General features: G+C 40.8%; 1 protein-coding gene across 5 annotated transcripts in view; it reads left to right on the top strand.

Moving 5' to 3' along the window:
• Nucleotides 1-20173, top strand: part of ADGRF5 (adhesion G protein-coupled receptor F5) — a 97289-nt gene extending 77116 nt beyond the window's left edge. For 3 of the 5 annotated variants that reach the window (XM_012448808.3, XM_012448809.3, XM_012448811.3), the window contains 11 exons: nucleotides 2154-2273; nucleotides 2442-2651; nucleotides 4680-4892; nucleotides 6733-6888; nucleotides 8919-9127; nucleotides 11120-11299; nucleotides 13701-15095; nucleotides 16312-16353; nucleotides 16443-16502; nucleotides 17158-17242; nucleotides 18884-19392. In XM_012448808.3, the coding sequence (XP_012304231.2) occupies nucleotides 2154-2273; nucleotides 2442-2651; nucleotides 4680-4892; nucleotides 6733-6888; nucleotides 8919-9127; nucleotides 11120-11299; nucleotides 13701-15095; nucleotides 16312-16353; nucleotides 16443-16502; nucleotides 17158-17242; nucleotides 18884-18963 (2750 nt within the window). In that variant the 3' untranslated portion in view covers nucleotides 18964-19392. Of the gene's footprint in view, nucleotides 1-2153; nucleotides 2274-2441; nucleotides 2652-4679; nucleotides 4893-6732; nucleotides 6889-8918; nucleotides 9128-11119; nucleotides 11300-13700; nucleotides 15096-16311; nucleotides 16354-16442; nucleotides 16503-17157; nucleotides 17243-18172; nucleotides 18240-18883 lie in introns of all 5 variants that reach the window. The other 2 variants (XM_064360991.1, XM_012448812.3) reach the window with 2 other exon arrangements.
• Nucleotides 20174-20417: the final 244 nt, after the last annotated feature.

The following is a 20417-nucleotide window of genomic DNA, read 5'->3' on the forward strand; positions in this document are numbered from 1 at the left end:
TAATGTGTAATGAGGATAATGTCCCTAATTTTCCCCTTTTCCCCCATTACCTCATTCTCCCATTCTTAAATTCCAACAGCCTGGCTCACTCCCCACCTACCCCTCAACACTCTCCCTCACCTCTCCTCTCCCATTTCACCTATTCCAGAGACAGTGCTGCAGAAAGCCTTAGTACTCTGATTCTTTGTGGTTATTTTGTGATCGGAATGAGTGATGTTTTAGTCTCTCAGTTAATTGTTTAGTTAGGCTTCTTAAAAGCATCATTTCTCCTTATATCATAAAGCATTATAATTTCACCCCATGTGTAAAAGGAGGACATTCAAACTTGTTTTTTCACCTGTCTTACAAAAATAAGCAATTTAGATTAATTATTAGGCCCTTTCTGAACAAGTTTAGAGAAAGGACTGAGATAAGCAATACTTGTTAACTGTTGTTCACGTTTTCTGCTACTGTGACTTAGCAATTTTACAAAGATCAAGATTATGTTTATGTGGGCATAATCTATCTAATATATATCTATAATATATAATACATAGCTATATAATAATCATGTATCTACAGGGTAAACAATTTTGCATTCCCAGTTTTAACACCAAGAGTTGTGTTGTGTTCACATAATCAAAATTGTTCTCACTATAGAAAACTGCAAATTGCTCAAAGTACCCATGAGCTCTTCTAGGGAAATTGTGCTTTCAGATAAACCTAATCTTTCTCCAATTACTTAACATAACTTTACCCCTATCTGCAAAACTGGGACCTGTCTTAGGGACATGTTTAGCCTTTGCTGAAAAATCACTGGTCAGGTAGTTTGGAATCTCATCAGAGAATTAAGAGGACCAAATTCATAGTTCCATGAGCCTTTTTCTTTTTACTCACAGAAATAGCTAAGCCCCAGAGAGCCATCTCAAGATGCCTACAGCTGGGGAGGGTAACACAGGGACATATTACACCTTGCTAAAGTGGCTTTGGGCTGTTTCTGAACATTTGAATCCCAGCTTCTAAATGGTAACTATGAAAAGCTCTGATATCATTGGATTATGATTAAGAATAAGATTTTTAGGCCAGGCATGGTAGCTCACGCCTGTAATCCCAGTACTTTGGGAGGCCGAGGTAGGCAGATGGCTTGAGCCTAGGAGTTTGAGACCAGCCAGAGCAACATGGCAAAGCCCTGTCTCCACCAATAAAAATAAAAATAAAGTTAGTCGGGCATGGTGGTGTGTCCCTGAAGTCCCAGGTTCTTGGGAGGCTGAAGCAGGAGGATCAATTAAGCCCAGAAGGTTGAGGCTGCAGTGAGCCATGATTGTGCCAGCCAGGGTGACAGAAAGCAATCCTGTCTCAAGAAAGGCAAAAAAAAAAAAAAAAAAAAAAAAAAAAAGAATAAGATTTCAAACTGACTGGGAAAGTAGGCCAGCATCAGTGGGCTCACAAAATGAAGCTATTCACTTATAGAAGACTGAAGTAATGGTGTTTTGAACTATCAACCATGTAAAAATATACTCAAAGAGAAGTAGAAGGTTAGATGAAAATAGTGGGAGGCTCATATAAGCTTTTAAATTTGTAATAATCCTATTAATATTTTTGATTAATAAGTTTTCTGAACCTGTGAGAAGCTTATTAGAGGAATAAATATATAGTGTAATTAATTACATATAAATACTTGTATTACTGTAGTTGTAGAGTTATAATTATAATTAACGTGCCGATACATCCCAGTTTACCTGAGACAGTACAGGTATAATTATTAGGTTAGTGCAAAAGTAATTGTGTTTTTTGCCATTACTTTTGAATCACCCTATATTTGGGCAATACATGCTATGACTCTTGTACTTAAAATGTAGTTCCAGAATTCACTCTTTCACTTATTAAGCACTGACTGTGTACTAGACACAGTGCTGAGTGCTGGGGATGCAAAGACACAGAGGTCACATTTCTACCCCTGAGGGCTCACATTTTTATGGAGGAGAGATATGAAAAGAGAGAAAATAATACACAATGTGGCATTATTAAAAAGTATTTTAACAGAGTAGAGAATGAGATTATTAGAGGAACCCGGCCATTTGTTCTCCCTTGAGGTATTACAGAGGAGGTTGGAGGGGAGCTTGGGATAAGTTGACACTCCTAAGTTTGCAACCTTTTACCCTGCTGATCATCAGGAGATAATTCCAGCCAGAAAAGTGAAGTGCCCGAGGTCCTAAGGCATGAGATGGAAATGAGTACAGTGCAGAGCACCACCAGGAACAGCCTAGAAACGAGTAAAGCCTGGGAGCAGCAAGGTACCAATCCTACCTTGACGCGGATAGAGTTAGGATACTTCGGGTTTCTTTTTCTATTTTTTTCCTGCCCCTCTCTGAAGTTTCACTCATGTGTCAATGTCCCCAGACATACTACACATTGGACTTGTTGTCGGTTTTCTTTTGTCTGTTTTGTTTGCCTTTTTTCAGCCAATCTAACAATAACCCCGGACCCAATTTCTGTTTCTGAGGGACAAAACTTTTCTATAAAATGCATCAGTGATGTGAGTAACTATGATGAGGTTTATTGGAACACTTCTGCTGGAATTAAAATACACCAAAGGTTTTATACCACGAGGAGATATCCCAACGGAGCAGAATCAGTACTGACAGTCAAGACCTCGACAAGGGAGTGGAATGGTGAGTGAAGGGCCGGACACCATACTGTACTCCCTGGGTCCTTGAAAACATGCAATAATAGTTAACATCCGTGTAGGGTCTGCTCTGAGACATGCCTATGCCAGCCACTTTAAATTCAATACGTCCTCACACTTAATGCAACAGTCCTTTGAGGGAAGAGGCCATTATTTCCATATTTACAGATGAAGTAACTATGCTTAAACAACTTAAGTTGTGGCCGGGCACGGTGTCTCACGCCTGTAATCCCAGCACTTGGGGAGGCCGAGGCGGGCAGATCACGAGGTCAAGAGATCGAGACCATTTTGGTCAACATGGTGAAACCCCGTCTCTACTAAAAATTCAAAACTTAGTTGGGCGTGGTGGCGAGCGCCTGTAGTACCAGCTACTCGGGAGGCTGAGGCAGCGAGAATCGCTTGAACTCGCAAGGCGCAGGTTGCAGCCTGGCGCCTAGCGACAAAACAAAACTCTGTCTCAAAAAAAACAAAAAAACCTTAAGTTGTAGAGCCAGGAATGGAACTTGTGTCTCTAATTTCATACCTTATGCTCTTGCCATTAAGTTATGAGGATTGTTTTGAAAAGTACTTTCACTAGACACTTGGGAGTGTTTAACCCAACCGTGCTTTAGAACAGCTAGGTAAAGATTTTATAAGCCTGGTTCCAAAAAATGAAACCCCTTTTAGTTTCCTGTTTACCTCTATCCATTGTTTGTGTTGTGAGGAAATGCAAATCTCTGAAAGCAAAGAGAACTTGGTAGACAGAACTGCTACAATAATAGCTCGTATTTATTGAGCCCTTAACTATGTGATAGGCACTATGCAAAGTATTTAAATGTATTAATTGATGTAAAACAATAAGCCTAGGGGATACTGTTATTATTAGCCCCATTTTACAGATGAGGAAACAGACTCAGTAAAGTAAACTACCCAAGGTTATACATCCAGCAAATGGCAGAGCCAGGATTCACACTTAGATTGACTGGCTCCAGCGGCCACCTCTTAGCCACTCCATTCTGAAGCCTTTCATTAACTATGAGGTTAATAAGTCTAGATTCCATGAGTCCCATTTCGTCTTTATATTTTTAACTAGGACCTGGGAAACATTGTAGAAATATCTAGTTATTATTTGGGCTGTACTTGGCAGTATATGTTTAGGAAATGGAAGTTTTTTTCTTCCAGGCTGACCTCAATCCTGCTCTGTCCAGTTACTCTTTCCTACTACAGGTCAATAACCTAGAAAGAATTTTAGCTTTTCCAGTCACATTAATCTGTTAAACAGTCCCATAATCAGTTGCTGAAAAAGCATATTATCATCTAAATTTACTACACTGTTGTTTTATATTCAATTTAAATTCCCTCTTCCCCCCAACAGGAATTAAAAGGAGTTTCCTTTCTCCCCTCGTTCTACTCATTCACCTTCTGGTTAGCTGCTGCTTCTGACTTTTCCAGAGCTGGGGCAAAGGGAAGCAATGTAAAGAAAATTGAAGGGTCTTACTTAACTGTAGGTGCCGTTGTAATCTTGCTGTATGTCTCCATGGCAGCTGCCCAAATAATGACTTGTCCTCTGCGGCCATGATGAGCAGGGGCCTGCTCACTTAGAGATAGGAGACGGGGCATCATAACACCATAGTGTTCCATCAGGTTAACAATTATCTTCAAAAAACTTCCCCACCCCTGTGCACGCCAAATTTCCCATTTATTCCTTTGGTTGGTAGAAAAGCCTTGGAGTAGAAATTGAAATCCTGGTTTAAAATTCAATTTTGCCACTAACAGGCTGTTTGGCCTTGAATAAGCCACTTAATTTTATTTGAAAGTAAGTGCATATTTACGTGGTCATAAGTTAGTCCTTCTAATACATGGAGAACCCAGGAGAGGAGTCAATCAAGCATTTTTTCCTCTAGTGTCCAGGAAGGTGTGGTATTCCTTTACTAAAGCTTGAGAGGAAAAATCAAACCTCTCCTTAACCTTCCCAGAAAATGCCTTTGAAGGGCAATTATTTCATCCCATCTCATTTTTGCTGTCTTCTACTCAGGAACCTATCACTGCATATTTAGATATAAGAATTCATACAGTGTTGCAACCAAAGACGTCATTGTTCACCCGCTGCCTCTAGAGCTGAGCATCATCGTTGATCCTTTGGAAGCTACTGTGTCATGTAGTGGTTCCCACCACATCAAATGCTGCATTGAGGAGGACGGAGACTACAAAGTTACTTTCCAAATAGGTTCCTTGTCCCTTCCTGCTGGTAAGATGCTCACTGCTGAGTTGTTAGGGCATATTATTTCACATATGTGGAGTCTAAAAATTTACTCTTAAAATAGGGATCAAGAGACATAGGACTGTATCAGACATAGAATGAAGAGAATAGAATCCCATGAGTCTATGTTACCTTCTATTTTGCTATGTGGCTTATGGTTCGTTGGTTTGTGGCAAAATCTTGGGAGTTTGCAATGGTGGAGTGAGTCCCTTTTTTTTTTTTTAATTGGGAGAAGTTGAAGAAAGTATTGACATACCTTCTAAGGAATATGGCAGACTAGATATTCTGACAGTCCTTTCTTCCATGCTATAAAGTTACATGCCAGAAAAGCGCCACAAAAATCCTTTTAAATGCATAATTGAGCATGTAAGAAGGTAAGAGAAATAACCAAGTGCCAAAAACGTAGAGGAAAAATAAAATAGAAATGATGCTTTAATGCTGGAGTTTCTCTGTGGGCATTTGCCAATAGCGGAAACCCAGAACCTTGGGTTTTAAGGCTCCATTGGGCATAAAAGTAAAAACTGTGCTCCCCAAACGGTACCTGGGGCACTCCCATTCCATTGACACGATGTTAAGACCTTCAAAAAGTGACATGTTCAGTAAAATGCTAAGCTAGGAAAACAAACTTCATTGGCCACAGTTGAGGCCTTGGCCTCATCTCTGGGTGGACAAAAGGTTTCCCCCAAGAATTATAATTGTCCTGCCATCACCCAGGTTTGGTCTTTGAATTTATATTTCCTGTGTGGTTCAGGAGCTCCAACCCAAGTTTAAAGTTGTCCATTGGTAGCACGCTATGTCAACTAGCAAACAAAGAAAAAAAAATCAGTCTCTCTGGTAGATAGTACCGTCATCCAGATCCTTAGGGATTCCCAGAAATTAAGGTCAACCAACATGAGCTCACAATCCAAAATCTCAAAACACAGACACCTTCATGAGGGATTTACAAGCTCATTTGTTCTTTCAATAACTATTCTGGAGGATTTACTCAATGCAAGATACCATAGTAGGCAATGAAAGGGAGACAATATACTTACTGAATACCAGCGTATACTTACTGGATACTTACTATGTGCTGAATTATATGACTTGTACTATGTTAGGAATTATGGGATATGAGAAGGATGTAAAGAAATGTAGAAAAGAAGTGGGGCACATATTTTAATATCTAGAAGGGTCCATGCCACAAAAGGCAATGCATATGATATAAAATATCCAAAAGGAAGAATACAGACTGAAAAAACAGTGGAAGTTCAGAAAAGTGGGGACTCGGTAAACACTGTAGTCTTTAAAGAAGGCTGCATGGTAGAGGGATATAATCAACCTTGATTTTGACATATGCAACATTTCAATATTCTGTGTCTAACATGCATTCAGTGCTTTCTATGTGCCAAATATTGAGCTGAGCATCAGGAGATGGAAAAATAAATGACAAGGTACTTTCTCTCTAGGACCTTATGGTCTAATAGAGAAGACAAACTTATAAAGAGGTGTCTATAAACCAATATGGTAATGGCAGAATAGGATAAATGCTCAGAGCGTGAGGAAGTTTAGATAGGGAGAGGGATTTATGGGTTGCTGAAAAGGCATCCTGAATGTCAAAAATGTGTGACTTAGAGTCATGAATGGTAGAGGAGAAGTTTTGGCTATCATACATGCAAATGTGGGCTTACATACTTCTAAGAGCCAGAAGCAAAAACCTATTAAAAATGAATGTGGCACATTCTTGGGGAAAGCTAGGACAGGTTTTTTCATATTAGGTCATCTTAACACAATTTGTGCATTAGAGACTTATGTTGTGACTTAATTCTTTCAATAATTCTATCTTTAGCAAAAGAAGTTAAAGAAAAACAAGTGTGCTACAAACACAATTTCAATGCAAACTCAGTTTCCTGGTGTTCAAAAACTGTTGATGTGTTTTGTCACTTTACCAATGCTGTTAATAATTCAGTCTGGAGCCCATCTATGAAGCTGAATCTGGTACCTGGTAAGAGCGTTTTAAATTACTTTAAGATATTATAGTCAGGAGCAGGGACTTATTTATTCATTCACTCCCTCATTCATCCCCATTCAATAAACATGTGTTAAATACCCTCACTGTGGTAGGCCCTGGGCTTACCATGGGGTATTTAAAAGAAAAGAAATAAGCCATGTCCCCTGGTCTCAAGTCTAGGGGAGAAATATATGTGACAAAAAAAGTTATTACATGTGATGCAGCAAAAGCTCAATAGAAATGTTGTGGGTGGCTTAGTTCTGCTGAAAGCAGGTGGGGAAAATGTGATCAGGAAAGCCTTGCAGGTGAAATGAGACCTCAGCTGAGTCTGGGGGCTAAGGAGTTCACCAGGCAGATAGGAGTCGACAGTATCTGGGCATGGTTGAGATCCTTTGAGGTTTCAGCAAAGGAAGGGTGTCCACACTGCACTGTTTTTCTGAGACAGGGCTACACAAAAACAACTGATCTCAAGAGTAGGCCACTGCCTTTCCCATCTGTTGCCATCACTGAGTCAATTTTCCATTGCATAGTATCTTTGAGGTGAAAGGTCATGATTTATGGAATCATTGCTATGCTAGCCCATGCTGAGGAGCTGCCCTCAGCAGCAGAGAGGGATAGATCATCCTAATAGAAGGTCATCTTAAGGGAGGATTTTATGTTAAGGCAAGAGATAAATGATGACCCTGGGCTTCTATCATAAGCAACACCTCATCCTCCTAAATCTTCCCAGCAACAGGACTTGTGATAAACAAAGGATCCATGGCTTATCACCACTTTTGAGTTTATTGAATAACTTGTCGTCATCCTCACATGTTGGCAACTAGCTCCTGGGCACCAAAACAGGAAACAATTTAGAGTCACTGTCTTCTGACCTTGCCACGCACAAGCACAACCTCTCCGGGGTGCAGCAAAGGTCACCTTTTCTTGTTCCCCTCACTCATCTTAGCCAACACATTTTATTCACATATCTTTTTTCTTCTCCTCTTTCTTTATACCAAATATGGTTTCACTTCTTTTTCCCAGTAGAACATTACTTATTTAAGATTTGTATGCAGTGGTTGAGATCTTAACAAATGTTAAAAAAAAAGTGTTGGTGGCCGGGCGTGGTGGCTCATGCCTGTAATCCCAGCACTTTAGGAGGCCGAGGTGGGCAGATCACGAGGTCAAGAGATCAAGAGTAACCTGGCCAACGTGGTGAAACCCCATCTCTATTAAAAATACAAAAAAATTAGCCGGGCATGGTGGCGCGCACCTGTGGTCCCAGCTACTCAGGAGGCTGAGGCGGAAGAATTACTTGAACCCAGGAGGCGGAGGTTGCAGTGAGCTGAGATTGCACCACTGCACTCCAGACTGGTGACAGAGTAAGACTCTGTCTCATAAAAAAAAAAAAAAAAATGTTGGTGATGGAGGGGTCTTATCAGAGTCAGGGTCCACTGGACATGAGAGATTCCACAGCAAGTGTCATTTTCCCAACCTTGTCTTGTTATGAGAAGAGGTGACATAGAATCACCTTTAAGGGAAACCAGAAGGAACAAATGCTTAAATGTATTGATTAGAATATTCAGGTCATGGGTAACCAGAATTCCTACTAGCCATTACGTCTTTGGATTATGGCAGTGATTTGCAACCTTCACAGCACATTGGAATCACCAGGGAGGCTTAAAATCCTGCTGATGCCTAAATCCCAGCCCTGAAGATTCCCATACACTTACCCCAGACACTGGTGGTTTCAAAAAGTCCCCAGCTGATTCTAATATGACACAGTTGAGAATCTCCAGATTAAGGTATAAAACTCTGTTAGGAAAAGCAAGTTCAGATTACAGAAGTCAGGTTCATGTGGAAAACAGTGAGGGTCTTTGGAAAATCAGAGGCAAAATTAAGACATTGGGTAGCTCTGAAAAGGTCACTGAAAGTAAAGAAAAACAGGAATTCAAACATCACAATTCTACCTAGGCCTGACCGTGTTTCTACTATCTTGTCTCTTCCTTGCAATTATCCCTTTTATTTCAATGTTTCCAACACAGAGGAAAACATCACGTGCCAAGATCCCATAATAGGTGTTGGAGAGCCCGGGAAAGTCATCCAGAAGCTATGCCGGTTCTCGAACGTTCCCAGCAGCCCTGGCAGTCCTGTTGGCGGGATCATCACTTACAAATGTGTAGGCTCCCAGTGGGAGGAGAAGAGAAACGATTGCATCTCTGCCCCAATAAATAATCTGCTCCAGCTGGCTAAGGTGATCCTTAAAGCTTCCACTCAGCTCTTGGTGGGGAGATCTGTCTGACTTATCATATTTCTCAGCACTTAGGAAAATGGGTTTGGGGTTACTTTGTGTTGCTCCAAAACTACTTTTATTTGTGTATTTCCAAAGGAGATGCAACCACAGAGCTGCATGAAATGCCTACACTCAGATATCAAGAAAACTAAATATGTGTTCTTCTCTCAGACCAGCAGGGTACCTTAACCTTGACTTCTCAGTACCATGTGTTCAATACCTCCAGGGGCAGCGGTATTATCCTCTGTCTTATTGCTCTCCTTTGAGTAATTTTAATATCAAGAAAATAGCTGCAACCCTTTCAGAAAAAGGAGCAATACAAAAAATAAGGTTCATCAATTTCTTTAAAAAAAAATAGCTGGGCTTGATGCTTTTACAGGTGTGAGATTTTCCTCACTAGTTGGAAGTAACTTGTACTTCTGAAGAAGCGATCACCCACCTCTCTTACCTACAGTAGAGGTTACTGCTATGTAACAGGGGCAAAGTTCCTTTCCTTACGTCAATATAAATAAGTGGTACCTCCACACTTGATTTGTTGTAAGCTACACTCCTAAAATTCCATGAGTGACGTAAAAAAATTCTGATGATGCAACTAGTGAGGTTATGGCCAATGATGACGTCTTCAGACAGCCAGGTCCAAATCCTCTCACCACTGGGAGAAGAATTGAAAAAAAAAATTAGGGCAATACTTATTTGTGTTTTGTCTAATTAACTTCTATCTCTCCCCTTCCACCAAATTTATTAAAATATCTATTATGTGTAAAGCATTGTTATAGGTGCTGTCAAGGTAAATGGGCCAAATCAGATCTTGGTCTCTGATTTGATAAAGAATATAATCTAACTGGGTAGTTACACACACATTAATTTGGCTAAGATCAATTAAGAAGATCGTCTTGGAAAAAAAAAAAAAAAAGCATCTGAGCTGGACCTTGATGGATGAGGCATGAAGGTATAAATTATCCTAATGAAGAAAGATAGAAATTGTAATCTGAACTTGGTGTGGGACCAAGTTCCAATTCTAGATACCTATATACATTTTCAATGGAAAAGGATCATGTTGGTCTATCATGCTTAATTTGATTTATCCATTCAGCATATACTTACTGGATACTTACCATATGCTGAGTTATATGACTCATACTATCTTAGGAATTATGGGATATGAGAAGGATCTAAAGAAATTAGCACATGGTCCATGTTGTTAAGGAGCTTATAATTTAATTAGAGCAATATTGAAATTAGAACACAAGATGACATTACTGGAGATGCCACAAATGAAAAGTATGCCATATAAAACCAATACTTATGCATTCAGAGGATGGAACTTTCCTGGGTTGGAACATTCATCAAATTCTTTTCCTAGAAGATAGAATATGAGCTATTCTATGCATATAAGTAAGAGTTAGAGCATTAGAAAGTAGAAGTGTAATCATTATGGGTAGAGTGACCATATAATCTATCATCCAAGTGGGGACATATTTTGAGAATATCAGAGAGCACTCTTAATCATTATATTTAAAAAAAAGGTAGAAAGCAGACCTGTCCCTGGAAAATTGGAAGGAACAGTCACTTTAATGACTGGAAGGGTAAGTGATATGAGGAAAACCAGAGTGGCAGCTGTGCTTCCATGCTGACTATCCAAGTGACCGTTGTACTGAACTTTAAGCTACTTCTCAGGCAATCACATCTAGCTTCCCTTTTTTTGTTCCAGTTAAATACCAGGTTGACATATGTTTGTTCCCCTTCTGTGTGCAGTCTTATGTCATATTCTATTCTAAAGAGCACGCATGGAGTGCTTAAGGGATACATGCATCATCTTATGGGAAATACTTACGGAAATGGAGCAAAAAGGAAACTACAGATGTGAGAGATTTTGCCAGAAATGGATCAGCTGGCAAAATCTGTAGCTGAACTGATCTGTAAAATTTTTTGTTTTGGCTTTTGTTTTACTAGGCTTTGGTCAAGAGCCCCTCTCAGGATGAGAAGCTCCCTACATACCTGAAGAATCTTTCTATTAGCATAGACAAAGTGGAACATGAAATCAGCTCTTCTCCTGGGAGTCTGGGAGCTGTTATTAACATCCTTGATCTGCTCTCAACAGTTCCAACCCAAGTAAATTCAGAAATGATGATGGTGAGTTTGCTTAACCTTTGCAGGAGTTTTGAGTCTTACCTTTTTACACCTCAGAATTTGTGTTCAAGAAACATTAATTCCTTCCCATTGCAGCTTCTCTGTCTTTTCCAGAGCAATGCTCAGGATATTAGAGCCACACATTCTGCCAGCTACAGCTTTTAGGATATTAGGAAATGTTTCCAGTATTCATTTTGAGACCGTAAGAATTTTTTTAGTGGCCAGGCGTGGTGGCTCATGCCTATAATCCCAGCACTTTGGGAGGCCGAGGTGGGTGGGTCATGAGGTCAAGAGATCGAGGCCATCCTGGTCAACATGGTGAAACCCCATCTCTACTGAATATACAAAAATTATCTGGCATGGTGGCACACACCTGTAGTCCCAGCTACTTGGGAGGCTGAGGCAGAAGAATTGCTTGAACCCAGGAGGCGGAGGTTGTGGTGAGCCAAGATCACGCCATTGCACTCCAGCCTGGGAAACAAGAGAGAAACTCCATCTCAAAAAAAAAAAAAAAAAAGACTATTTCTTATTTTTTTCATGAAATGGAATGAATTCTTGCTTACTTTCCAGGAAACCAGTAATTAAAGGTTTTCAGAATATACAAGATGAGATTCTCGAAGGTCTAGCACTAAACATGAACTTTAAAGTAATTGTGGGAGGATAGGTTCTGGAAGCACAGAGAATTCTCCCACCAGAGTTCAAATGAAGAGACTTTAATGAAGGGATACCTACAGAGGTAAAGACAGGGTTAGCAAACAAACAAACAAACCAGGAGTGGTGAGGCACTCAGAGACCAGCAACATTTAGAAGACATTATCATCCCCTAGGAAAAAGAGAAAATAAGGCAAACAGAGCCCAGTGGGAGCTGAAGTCTTGAAGGAGGGACCAGTCAGCAGAAGAGATAGTCTTGGAAGGTCATAGGTATAACCAGACATGTGCTGAGGAGAAAGGGAGATGAGCGGAGAGAGCAGTGGGCAGCAGGAAAAATGTATCTCAATGTCCCTTTTCTCCCATCCTCACATCTCTTGCCAATGGCTCCCACTGGCCAAACCCAACCTAAACCAACTGGAAACAAGCTTAGTAACAGAGTCCAAAGAGGTCATATAAGTGTCCTAGGGCTGGCAACACAAATTACCACAAACTGAGTAGCTTAATAACACATTTTTTCTCTTACAATTCTGGAGGCTAGGACTCTAAAATCAAGGGGTCTGCAGGGAAGCATTGCCTCCAAAGGCTCTAGAGGAAAATCCTTCCTTGCCTCTTCCAGTTTCTGGTGCCCCAGACATTCTTTGACTTGTGGTTGCATCACTCCAATCTCAGCCTCTGTCTTCACATGACCTTCTTCTCTTTTCCACTTTTCTTCTCCTCTTCTGTTTCTGCAAGGATACTTGTCATTGGATTTAAGACCCACATCAGTAATTCAAGATGGATCCTTAACTTCATTAGATCTACAAAAACCATTTTTCCAAATAGAGTCACATTCACAGGATTCATGTATTATGTCATTTTGGGGCCTTCATTTTAACCTGCTCTAGGGGTCACATTTCATATAACAGGGCAATAAAGGGCAGATAAATTATTTGGTCTGAATGAAAAATGACAATCCCATGACTATGGGAAAGAGAATCAAATTGTTCAGCAGAAAAGGAAGATGCCTTTTACCACACTTGTATAGCTCATTCAATGTTCAGGATTTGAAATGGTTTTCTGACACTTCCTCACCATTGCTGGTGAATACCACCCACCAAAAAGCCTTTCCAGGCTTGAGGTTTTTGTTGTTGTTGTTGTTTTTTGAGATGGAGTTTCCCTCTTGTTGCCTAGACTGGAGTGTAATGGCACCATCTTGGCTCACTGCAACCTCCACCTCCCGGGTTCAAGCAATTCTCCTGCCTCAGGCTCCCAAGTAGCGGGGATTACAGGTGGCTGCCTATAATCCCAGCACGTTGGGAGCCTGAGGCAGGCAGATCACCTGAAGTCAGAAGTTCAAGACCAGCCTGGCCAACATGGTGAAATTCTGTCTCTACTAAAAATACAGGCTTGAGATTTAAAATAAAATAAAATAAAATAAAATAAAATAAAATAAAATAGTAAATATCCTTGCCAGCCTGCTGAATTGGCCTCTGCCAGCCTAATGAATTGGCCTTAGTGAGTGGTGTGTGTAGTGGGTGTGACTCTCACTGTCACCATTGCTAAATGCTTACTGACATCCTTGCAGTCTTGGGGACCCATCCTCTGCTAAACTCGGCCATAAGAAGGTCATAAATCCCCACTGCCTGTGATGTCTCATTTTTGTCTTCTCTTTTCCTCTTATCTTTATGCAATCAGTTTCTAGGAAGATATTGTTTTTCTCTTATTATGATAGAAAGAATTTGGTTGGTTTGACCCCAGACCATTTCACTTTCAGCATGTGCTCTCTACGGTTAATGTCATCCTCGGCAAGCCCGTCTTGAACACCTGGAAGGTTTTACAGCAGCAACGGACCAATCAGAGTTCACAGCTACTGCATTCAGTGGAAAGATTCTCGCAAGCATTACGGTCTGGAGATAGCCCTCCTTTGTCCTTCTCCCAAACTAATGTGCAGATGAGCAGCATGGTAATCAAGTCCAGCCACCTAAAAACCTATCAACAGAAGTTTGTTTTCTCAGATTCTGACCTCTGGGGCAATGTGGTCATTGACAAGAGCCATCTAGAAAACTTGCAGCCGGATTCATCTGTTGTCACTATGGCTTTCCCAACTCTCCAAGCCATTCTTGCCAAGGATATCCAGGAAAATAACTTTGCAGAGAGCTTAGTGATGACAACCACTGTCAGCCACAATATAACCATGCCATTCATGATTTCAATGACTTTTAAGAACAGCAGCCCTTCGAGTGGGGAAACAAAATGTGTCTTCTGGAACTTCAGCCTTGCCAACAACACAGGGGGGTGGGACAGCAGTGGATGCTACGTTGAAGAAGGTGATGGGGACAATGTCACCTGTATCTGTGACCACCTAACTTCATTCTCCATCCTCATGTCCGCTGACACCCCAGACCCTAGTTCTCTCCTGGGAATACTACTGGATATTATTTCTTACGTTGGGGTGGGTTTTTCCATCTTGAGCTTGGCGGCCTGTCTAGTTGTGGAAGCCGTGGTGTGGAAATCAGTGACCAAGAACCGGACTTCCTATATGCGCCACACCTGCATAGTAAATATTGCTGCCTCCCTTCTGATTGCCAACACCTGGTTCATCGTGGTCGCTGCCATCCAGGACAATCACTACATACTATACAAGACAGCCTGTGTGGCTGCCACCTTCTTCATCCACTTCTTCTACCTCAGCGTCTTCTTCTGGATGCTGACACTGGGCCTCATGCTGTTTTATCGCCTGGTTTTCATTCTGCACGAAACAAGCAGGTCCACTCAGAAAGCTATTGCCTTCTGTCTTGGCTATGGCTGCCCGCTTGCCATCTCGGTCATCACGCTGGCAGCCACCCAGCCCCGGGAAGTCTACACGAGGAAGAATGTCTGTTGGCTCAACTGGGAGGACACCAAGGCCCTGCTGGCTTTCGCCATCCCAGCACTGATCATTGTTGTGGTGAACATAACCATCACTGTTGTGGTCATCACCAAGATCCTGAGGCCTTCCATTGGAGACAAACCATGCAAGCAGGAGAGGAGCAGCCTGTTTCAGATCAGCAAGAGCATTGGGGTCCTCACGCCACTCTTGGGTCTCACTTGGGGTTTTGGTCTCACCACTGTGTTCCCCGGGACCAACCTTGCATTCCATATCATATTTGCCATCCTCAATGTCTTCCAGGTGAGTTTTATAGTGCGTGGCTTTCAGGAAGATTTTATTCCTGTAGAACAAATTAATGATAGAAACACATACAAGAGTAGGAATGAGGAAGGATTTCAGTCCAGAGGAAGCCTCAGCTCTAAAGAGCAGTAATAACGAGAACTCAGTGAGATGGAAAGGACACATTCTTCTGGTCCTATGGAACCTCATGCTTTTTATCACCTACATTATAATTTAGTGGCATTTGCCAGTCTCTGCTTAATGCCCTGATTACACTAGTAAAAGGAAAATCTCCATTTGTGTAAGATTATCTTGATGCAGTCTACTATCTCTTAAATGAAAATCCTGTCTTTGAGACAACAGGGATCGCCCCTTTCTTGTGCATCAATAAACCCTTAGTGCCAGATAGGGACCTTGGTACAGAGTAGGTTCTCAATAATTGTTTGAATGAAATAAATGATATGTACCACATAGCAGGTTCTCTGGAAACACCAAAAATCAAAGAATGAGTGACTTGTGAATGCCAGACAATTTGCTTGATTATACTACAATGAAAAAACATCTTCTTTGCTCTCCTGCAGCACATAACTAATTGCAATGCAGGCCAGTTTGTTAGAACTACTGTAACAGAGGTATAGACAGCAAGCCTTTAGAGAACAAGGAAGGGAGTGATTAATTCTGTTTCACCTAATGGAGAGGTGGTAAGGATAGAAAAATACCTGCCCAAGGATTGAGGCCACTGTGAGCTTGTGAAGGGGCAGAGGCTGGAGGTGCACTTAAGGTATTGCTTTTAGGATGCTTGTGTGAAGAACGTATGAACCCTGATTTCTGCTACTGAGTCTGTGCCTCCAAGCTATGAAGTTCATATGTAATAACCTTCATAACATGCCTCATTTGGAAGGAACTAGTTATCCCACCCCATACCCCAAATTCTCATCACAACCATGTGAGGAATATTGAAGACACAGAGGTATATTAACAGCATAACCAACAGGACTTCCAGTTCTCAACTGAAGGAAAATGGGAAAATAGAAAATGTCCTTCTAACATTATAACATTCAGAGTTCCTTGGTGTGGACCATCTCCTCCCTCTGAACAGTGTCGTGTACTGGACTCATTCCATAAACTCAGATGGGGAAAGAAAGTACAAATTTAACACCAGCTTAACAATACTTTCTCTTTTGCTGGACAATAGACTATAATTAAAATGCACTTCTTTTTAATCTTTTTTTCTCAGGGATTATTCATTTTACTCTTTGGTTGCCTCTGGGATCTGAAGGTAAGAACAATGACAGTTTTATGTTTCTAGAAAAGCCTAAAGTGCTTGTGGCATGTTGAAGTTACGATAGCTTCTTTTAAACGATGCAGGTACAGGAAGCTTTGCTGAGTAGGTTTTCATTGTCCAGATGGTCTTCACAGCACTCAAAGGTAAACCTTTTCTCTGCAGAGACTTTTCATTTTATAACCTCCTATATTCCACTAGCATTCTGAAGTACAGAGTACTAAATGTTTTCTTTGGGATTTTGATCAGTTAGGTTAAATATATTGCACCCTCAAACCTCTCCCTCAACAGTTATATTTGGCATAGATCATTCCGTTGTTTTTGCTTCTCAAGTCTTTCTGCCTATTGAACAGAGCCATGGAGCTGTCATTGACATGCTACTCCGCATATTTAAATAGGGTTTAAAATCATATGTAATATAAACTTAAGGTTGAAATCAAACGTTCAATGAGAAGCAATCTTCTGGGGGATTCGAGGCATTAAAGAAAGTAAGTTGAAGAATAATAATGGGTAGAATTTTCTATAGTTCATTTCGAAACATAATTATCACTCTTTGAGATATTTGACTGACTTTCACATATGAAAAAATACTAGAAGCCTAATGAACAATAAAACTTGCTCTGACAGTTATTTTTCTAATACAGATGATAAGATTCCAGTATTTTAATGTGACCTCTGAGAGTGGCACTAGAGATGCTGACAGTGAGAACTAGAGGGTGGAAAATCAGTCTTCCTAGAGATAGAAACAACTTTTGTCCCAGAAATTTGCTTTATGATTGTCCTTTATTTTCTCTCTTCTAGTCAACGTCCCTGGGTTCATCCACACCTGTGTTTTCTATGAGTTCTCCAATATCAAGAAGATTTAACAATTTGTTTGGTAAAACAGGTGAGTAGTGACCTCTAGGTTTTCCCTGGTTGCCCAGAGCACATTTGCTCAAATGGGGAGTCACAACACCCCAACTCTTTCACCCCGCTCATGGCATTCACCTGAAATGTCCCCTTTTGGGGTAGAGGTTAAATAGAGGAACTTACATGTTCAAAAATCACCAAAAAGTGGGTACAGAGGACAGCTGCCTTCGCTGGGCAACTCATGATAACTCATGAAGAATAAGATTTGGAGAATCTAGACAATAATTTGGAGAGCTGTCTGTCAAAATATCATCCATGAAAATAAGAACTGTAAATTGCTGGCCTTGTCAAACACAGAGTTCTTTTCAATTTACGTTAAATAAGAGTAGATAGGTCATGTTTCTGGGTTATGGGGCAGCAAAGAACACATTTAGAAAATCTTACTACAGGATCTCACTGTGTAAGTTTGTTTTATGTTCTTTTTCATAAAGTGTGCTAGTGTTGCACATTGAAGTGTACAGAACTTCATTATGTAAGGGATCACCCAAGTTAACTATTGGAAATATTCGCAGTTAAATTTCTACCTTGGAGATATGAAATGAATGTAATGAATAACTTTAGGCAATGGATCTCAGCTATTCTGGCAAATTGAAACCCCTGTCCCATGCCACCATCCCTCCCCCACAGGAAAATAAGCCCCAGGATTTCTTCTAGCTTTTGGAAACTGAAAAGATCTCACAAATGCAGAGTTGAGAAATGTGTCAATATCCAGACGAAGGTTTTTCATACACAAGCAAATTCTGAGAATGCCTATAACTGTTAAAACTCCAGAGGACTTGGGGTTTTTTCTGCTTCAATTTGATGAATTACTTATGAAACTGATGGACCTTCACTTCTGATTATGAAAGTCCCACTTGGGCCTGTTTTGGGTCCCCATAAGCACTGTAACTTTGGTTTATGTTGTCAGCAGCCCCTAAGGTACCCCCAGGCCATGATGGAAACCTTGTTAGCGGTGGCAGTTCAGCAATCTGATGGTAGGGTGGGCACTTCAACCCATTTTTTGCCTGACACACACTCTCCACCCAGTCCCCATGCACAGTCCCCATCTCCCCGCAGACACAAGCCTGTGCAGTTGCTCCGAGGCTGCCTTCCTTGCTGCGCTGATTCTCAGCACTTCTGTTGGAATTCCTGACTCCTGCTTCTTTTCTGGCCCTGCCTTTTCTCCCCCTATATTTTTCTCTTTTTTTTTTCTTTACTCTCTTTACAAGCCTCCATCTTCAGTAGCGCCTCCAGGTCCCTCCCAAGAGCTTCCCAAAGTCACCACAACCCAAGGGGTCCAGGGAGATTCCCTCATGCAGCTGTTCCCAGGCCATGCATGTGATGGCATGTGGAGGGCTTCCCACCTTGAGATCTTCCTGTCCTCTGTAGAAACCTGGCTGCTGGTGTGATGTGAGGTAGTGACTGCTTGTTGGCTGCCACGCGTGCATGAGAACAATATCTCTGTTAGTTCTCTGGCATTTCTGGGTCTTGGGAGGAGGGCAGGTATGGCTTGGTTTCCAGGCAAGGCCAAGCTTACCTGGCGACTGGACCACTTCTTCCCTGGATCCCTTAGGAGATGTTCACACCCCAAAGTTCATGAGGCTTGTCTTCAAGGCTGAGTTACTGCTCTGTTTTTCAGGAACGTATAATGTTTCCACCCCAGAAACAACCAGCTCATCCGTGGAAAACTCATCCAGTGCTTATTCTTTGCTCAACTAAGAACAGGAAAATCCAACCTACGTGACCTCCAGGGGACAGGATGTGCTTTTAAAAAGAGATTTTTTGCAAAGCAATGGGGAACATGTTCTCTGGGCAGGTTTCCGGGAGCAAGTGCAGAAAAGGCTTTTTTTAATAGAGAAGAGGTGTTTTTTGGTAAAGACAGACTAAAAGTAATTGTTATGTTTATGCTTGTTCCCTCCCCCTCCCCCTTGTGTGATACCACATGTGTATAGTATTTAAGTGAAACTCGAGCCCCCCAAGGCCCAACTTCTCTGTCTATATTGTAATATAGAATGTTAAAGAGACATTTTCACTTTTACATATTGGGCACAAAGATAAGCTTTGATTAAAATAGTAAGTAAAAGGCTAGTACGTAGGAAATAGTTCAGTGAGTTGTAAAAAGGAAGGAAGGGAGGGAGGGAGAAAGGGAGGGAGGGAGGGAAAGAAGGAGAAAGAAAAAAGAAAAAGAGAAAGATGAAAATAGGAACAAATAAAGGGAAACAACTTTAAGGGCCACATTTTAAGATTTCCATGCTAATGATCTAGTGTAATCACTGAGATAGTACAACACTGATAATTATTTTTTAATGGCTCAAAAATGGAAATTGAAAGTAGTCATGGAGAACAAATACTTTGGGCGATATCTTCCTGATGTCTTCTTAGCTAAGAGTAGGGAAAGAAAAAGACTGAAAAAGAGGGAGGAAATTCCTTCATCAGAACGACTTCAAGAGGATAACAATATTTATAAGAAACGAATGGAAGGAAACATGATTCTCCTGATGCTAAACACATGCATATATTGTATGTTAAGGTTTGAACTAAGTAGAATGTATCTGCAGAGGAAGTGTGATAAAGATACGTCATTAGATCCAAGTGCTGATTAAATTTTTAGTTTATCAAAAAAGTATAAAACACATTTTAGTGTGTTCCACATTTTAAAAGCAAAAAATATATATTTTATACACCCTTCAATTGCCAAATTTGAGACATTGCACTGAAAACAGACCTTAACTGTCATATATTTCACGGCTTTAAGCAGGTACTTCTCTGTGCATTATAGAATAGATTTTAATAATCTTATAACATTGCACATTACTATCGCTGTTGTCACCATCATTGTTACTGTGGATAACGGCCCTTGGTGTGTCGTATAGCTACCTATGTATTCTCTCTTTCCACCAGACCAATACACAGTAAGAGTTTTGCGTGATCTAAGTTGTGTTTATTCCAACCACTTGGAAAGCTTCTGGAAAGAAATTTTACATTTGGCTGTTCTGTGCTCCTAATGACACTTGACTTTGATGAACAAATGGTAGAGCCTTTCCCAAGGATTTGATTGTGAATTATCTGCATGTGTGATTTTTTTGGTGTGTATGTATTTCATTAAAAAAATATAAATATTTATGAAAATTGCATCCATATTAGAGTTAACCCTGTGCCAGCAATACAGCAAC

This window comes from Aotus nancymaae, unplaced genomic scaffold (assembly GCF_030222135.1).
Source record: "Aotus nancymaae isolate 86718 unplaced genomic scaffold, 86718_ANA_hifiasm-v0.15.2.pri h1tg000040l, whole genome shotgun sequence".
NCBI lineage: Eukaryota > Metazoa > Chordata > Mammalia > Primates > Aotidae > Aotus > Aotus nancymaae.